Genomic DNA, 4,946 nt, shown 5'->3' on the forward strand with positions numbered 1-4,946 from the left:
GTTTCTCTAAGCCTAATTGATTCATCCCCTTAAACATATTATACGGACTCCGTTTAAATTCTAAAAATTTTCTAAAAAATTCAATAAAATTATTTCTCTAATATTTCTTATTATTTAATTTATGGTATCTTATAACAATTGTCACTCAGTATCAACTTGTTTATATATTACATAACTATACATCACAAAGCAATAAAAATTTCCCATACAACATAGTAATAATTCTTAAAAAGAGAAAAATCATTATATATCCATCAGCAAAATAAATCGCAGTGTGACATAAAATAAACCATATATATGCGAACAACTTGATACGGCACGACAGATGCACCCCTTTAAACAACAACTATGATCCCATGCTCAGTCTCCCAATATTATTAAAAGGACGGTAACACTACTATACATATAATTTAATTGATGTTTATCCAATATCATCTTACTAATTATTTTAGCAATATTCCAACCAGTATTATCACATTTGAATTACACAAATACATTTTTGTTGCTTATAAGTTGTTGCTGTAAACAAAGCATATGGGGCCTTCGCTATTGTACATTTTATCAATACATAACTACTCTGTTCATATATATATATATATATATATAAAAGAATTCTAAATAAGCATATCAAGATTAGTATAAAGTGAATAGTGGCGAATCTAAAAATTTAAATATGAAGAGACGATTTTTACATGAAATAAGGGGGCGATATCTTTTATCTCTATCGGTAGAATCTCATAATGCTAAGAGTTCCACTGCCGACAAGGGTGGACGACCGCCGATGCCACTCCCCTCCCGCTAGATCCGCCCCTGAAAGTGGATGAATTTGAATACTATCACTTTTCAATAATTAGCTAAATTAAATTTAAAAAAAAACTTTTTTAGAAAAGAAGAAGAGAAAGACGTCCTGTTCGATCCCAACAAAGAAACAATTCAGTTGTGTAACTATAGAAATATGTATAATGATCTGTTATTTTATTCAACGAAAATGGTTTTCTAACTTACCTTTTGAACCCTGTCCGGCTGAATCTTAAGAGCCTATGAAATATCAACACGTGGAATGTGTGAGATGTTCAGCCATTCGTATCCACTTTTCAATTCTGGGCAACCGACAATCTTCAAAGTTTCCAACATATGTAGATTCTCCAAATCCCTTGGCAGCCATATTAATTCGGGGCAGTTCCGGATTGATAGGAAACGAAGATACTTGAGATGCTGCAGCCACTTAGGCAACATCGTGAGATACGAAAATCCTTCTATGTATAATTGTTCTAGTGCAGTACTTCTTGTTGGTTCTGCTGTCATCAACAACTCCAATTTATGACAACAACAAATACTTAATTTTCGGATTCCGTTCACAATCTTGTAATTACTGGTAACATGTGAATCACATAGAGACAATTCTTTGAGCGTGTGTAAGTGTTGTAGTTGCCCACGTAAATTGACTTTCATGCCACAAATCTGTATTTGTAACCTATCTACTGAATTCAAGATTTGTACGAGTTCTTCTGGCTGCGATATTATACTTGGACATTGTGAGAGCCGTAGAAAACGAAGAGAACTGAGACGCCGCCCCACTTCTGACAGGAAGGATGCCAAATTATTACACCTTTCAATGGTCAATGAACGAAGCATTTCTAGGTACAATATTTCATCCCCAGGAAGAGATTGGAGTTCTCTGCATTCTATAATTTCTAATTCCCTCAAGGATGTGAGGCTTCTGATGCAGCCACTTGGAAGAGATGTCATGTCGTCCTTATTGTTCACTTTGAGAACATGAAGAGAAGTTAGCCTTCTAAGACATGAGAGTAGGCTCCCGCTGAAGTATGATATCGTAAGCTCTTGGACTCTAGGAAGCCTCGGCATACTTTCCAATTTAGGACATTTGGAAATCCACAACTTCTGCAGTACAGGAAACAACTGATCGACGACATGAGACTCTGACGACCATTCTTCTAAATTATCCATCTCATGTAAGAAGAGTTCTTGAAGAGAAGGAAAACCTCCGTAACCATGGAACTCAGCACCTATATGTGTGATATCAGCTATAGATCGTAAGCGAAGCTTCTTTAGAAACTGTAGATTTCCAAACGGAGGAATATGCTCACAACCACTGCAGTTTTCCAGGCGAACTTCAACCAAATTTGGCAATTGTAACTCCATCAGCCATGCTGGAAATTGTGGGCTCCTATAATTAAATATGTTAAACTTCTTTAAGCTCGTGTTGGGATAAAGATCATCCAATATGTCTTTGTCATATCTTTCTAAACCATTAAACTCTAGCCATAGTTCATTAAGATCTTTATTCTTCAAGATTTTTCTTCCACCACAAGAATAATTCTTAAAATCTTTGGAAAATTTAATTTTCATTTCTCCATGAAGCTTCAAATCCTCAAGCTCTAAAATTGAGCATGTGCCAGTTTTCTCACTAGCAATAAAGAGAGGTAAACTTCTAAGATTAGTTAGTCGAGATAATCCACAGGGCATGTGTGTCAATCTAAAATCCTTTTGTAAATTAAGATCCCGAAGGTTTTGCATATTCCCTAACTCTTTTGGTAGCTCTCGAAGTTCCCTATTGAAACTAAGATTGAGATACTGTAAATTGGGAAGAAGGGTTACGGAGTCGGGTAGAACTCCAATATTATTGTTAGATAAGTTGAGGTATCTCAAATGTATCAGATTTCCTATTGATGTTGGCACCTCCCAGATGCCACCGTAAGTTAAATCTAATGCCCGCAAAAATTTCAGTTCTGAGAAGACTTCAAGCAGATTGATACTCAAACGTGTAAAAGCTGAAAATGAATGTAGAAGCATAAAGGTGCGCAAGTACAATGGTTTCTTGCCTGAGATAACCTGAGTCATGTTTTGAAACATTCTTTGATCAATTTGCAAATGATATATTCTGTTTCCAATATCTTCTACCGATTCTTGATCAGAATTCCAATATACATCTGCAGATGTTGATCGTGCCAGATCATGCATTAAATCATGCATCATGCACTTGGTCACATGACTATCATATTCAAAATCACGGGAAGGTGCCAAGAGAAAGAATGACCCCATTACTAGATCATTAAAGACACGATTGCCATTTGTTTCAGCATCAAAATTTCCTTCTGAACGTACGAAACCATTTGCTATCCACAGTTTTATCAGTTCATCCTTTGCCATCCTATAATTTTTTGGGAATAAGGAAGCAAATACAAAACACTTCTTTGACCGTAGAGGGAGAGTAACATAGCTCAACTTTAATACAGCTAACACTTTCTGTTCCTCATTTCTCAGCTGCCATATCTCACTGTTCAATACCGAGGACCAGTAATTTTCCTCTCGATTGCTACGGAGCATGCTACCAAGAGAGATGGCAGCCAAGGGAACACCGCCACATTTCTCAACAATCTTTTCACCAATTTCCATCAAGTTTTGATCCGCTGCTTGATGTCCAAATGCAGATTGTTGAAACAAGGAGAGACAGTCATCTCCGGACAATTGTTGTATTTGGTGAGTGGTATTGGATGAGCTCATAATTGAAGAGACCCGTTGGCTACGGGTTGTCACCAAAATTTTGCTTCCTCTCGCCCCACATGTTAAGGCTGCTTTCAGTACATTCCACTTTGATTCATATTCATTCCATACATCATCCAGCACGAGTAAAAATCTCTTCCCAGATAATGCTGTTTCTAGCTCCTGCATTACTAAATCTATTTCTGAGATGTTGACTGGTTTGAGAGTAGCCAGTTGTAAAACAGACTTCATTATCTCTACAGGATCAAATTCAGCCCCAATAACTGTCCACAATTTCAAACTTGCAAAATGCTCTTTCACCTTCTCATCATTGAAAACATGTTGAGCAAGTGTAGTCTTCCCGAGGCCCCCCATCCCAACGATGGAGATGATCTTCAGTGTGCCATGGCTGCTTTCATCATCATCATCATCCTTTATTAACATGTTGACAATCATCTGCTTCTCCGTCTCTCTCCCTATAACAACAAAGCTATTGCGGGAGTGGGCCACTCTGTTGTAGAGACTTGGTTCCGACGCGGGGATACTGCCTTGCTCTTGTATCAAATTGGAAAGAATGGACTTTTGCAGCAAAATAGAATCCAGACTTTCTGTTATAGCTTTTATCATGCCACCTATCCTACTCTTAAACATAACTTGATTTTCAGAAGAGATGAAATCACGCACCGGCCTTAAAAAATTTTTTGATCTCTGCTTCTTCTGGAAGACTTTGGTGTCATAGTAATCCACAACATCCTCGATATCGTAGGCCAAGTATTTGAGTTTCTTCAGCAACTCCTTCGCAGCATCTTCCATCAAAGGGCGGGACTCGATGTGTTGGATCACCATGTCAATGATCGGGGACAGCTCCTTGAGCTTCTCCATCTTCCTTTTGGTACCAGTTATTGTCTTGAATTTCTCGTCGAGTTGGAGGAGATCTGCCACCTTATCGACCATGAAGCGAGACGCGGCACCTACCAAAGCTGCTTCCATAGCTCCGGATGAAGGATGCAGAAGCTGTTTGGTTTGGATCTGGCTAACAACAATAGCTAGCTTGGAGGAGAAAAGAGAAGCGATAATACAATTTGCAGGGCGACGACTTTGAAGTCTTCATTTTTTTTATGGATTATTATTAAATCGACTATTAAAATGGTTGCTTATAAATTACAGCTCACCATGATAGTGAGTGGAGTGGGTATTAATTAAATCTAAGTCGCTCGGTGGCAAGTACGCAGTGGGCCGAGACTTTTTTGCACAGGGATAGGGAATAAATCCTCGTTGCCCTGCGAACTCGAACCCATGTTCTCAGTGGCAAACTTCCACACCTTTACCAGCCGAGATAACCCCGTGAGGCACAGCTCACTATGATAGTGCACTTAGATTTAATTAATACCTACTCTACTCACTACTCTACTCATGTGGAACATGAGTAGAGTAGTGAGTAG

General features: G+C 38.3%; 1 protein-coding gene across 1 annotated transcript; it reads right to left on the reverse strand.

Moving 5' to 3' along the window:
* Positions 1-455: 455 nt before the first annotated feature.
* LOC121976243 (putative disease resistance protein RGA1) lies at positions 456-4,629 on the reverse strand. The gene is made up of 2 exons (XM_042528332.1): positions 1,006-4,629; positions 456-810 (listed from the first exon to the last, which is right to left on the reverse strand). Exon 1 carries the CDS (start codon positions 4,492-4,494, stop codon positions 1,039-1,041), a length of 3,456 nt encoding a protein of 1,151 aa, XP_042384266.1. The 5' UTR covers positions 4,495-4,629; the 3' UTR covers positions 456-810; positions 1,006-1,038.
* Positions 4,630-4,946: the final 317 nt, after the last annotated feature.

This window comes from Zingiber officinale, chromosome 4B, assembly GCF_018446385.1.
Source record: "Zingiber officinale cultivar Zhangliang chromosome 4B, Zo_v1.1, whole genome shotgun sequence".
NCBI classification, from domain to species: domain Eukaryota; kingdom Viridiplantae; phylum Streptophyta; class Magnoliopsida; order Zingiberales; family Zingiberaceae; genus Zingiber; species Zingiber officinale.

What these genes read in the sequence shown, in the direction of transcription:
- LOC121976243 (XM_042528332.1), bottom strand. Translation starts at nt 4,494, where the DNA reads ATGGAAGCAGCTTTGGTAGGTGCCGCGTCTCGCTTCATGGTCGATAAG.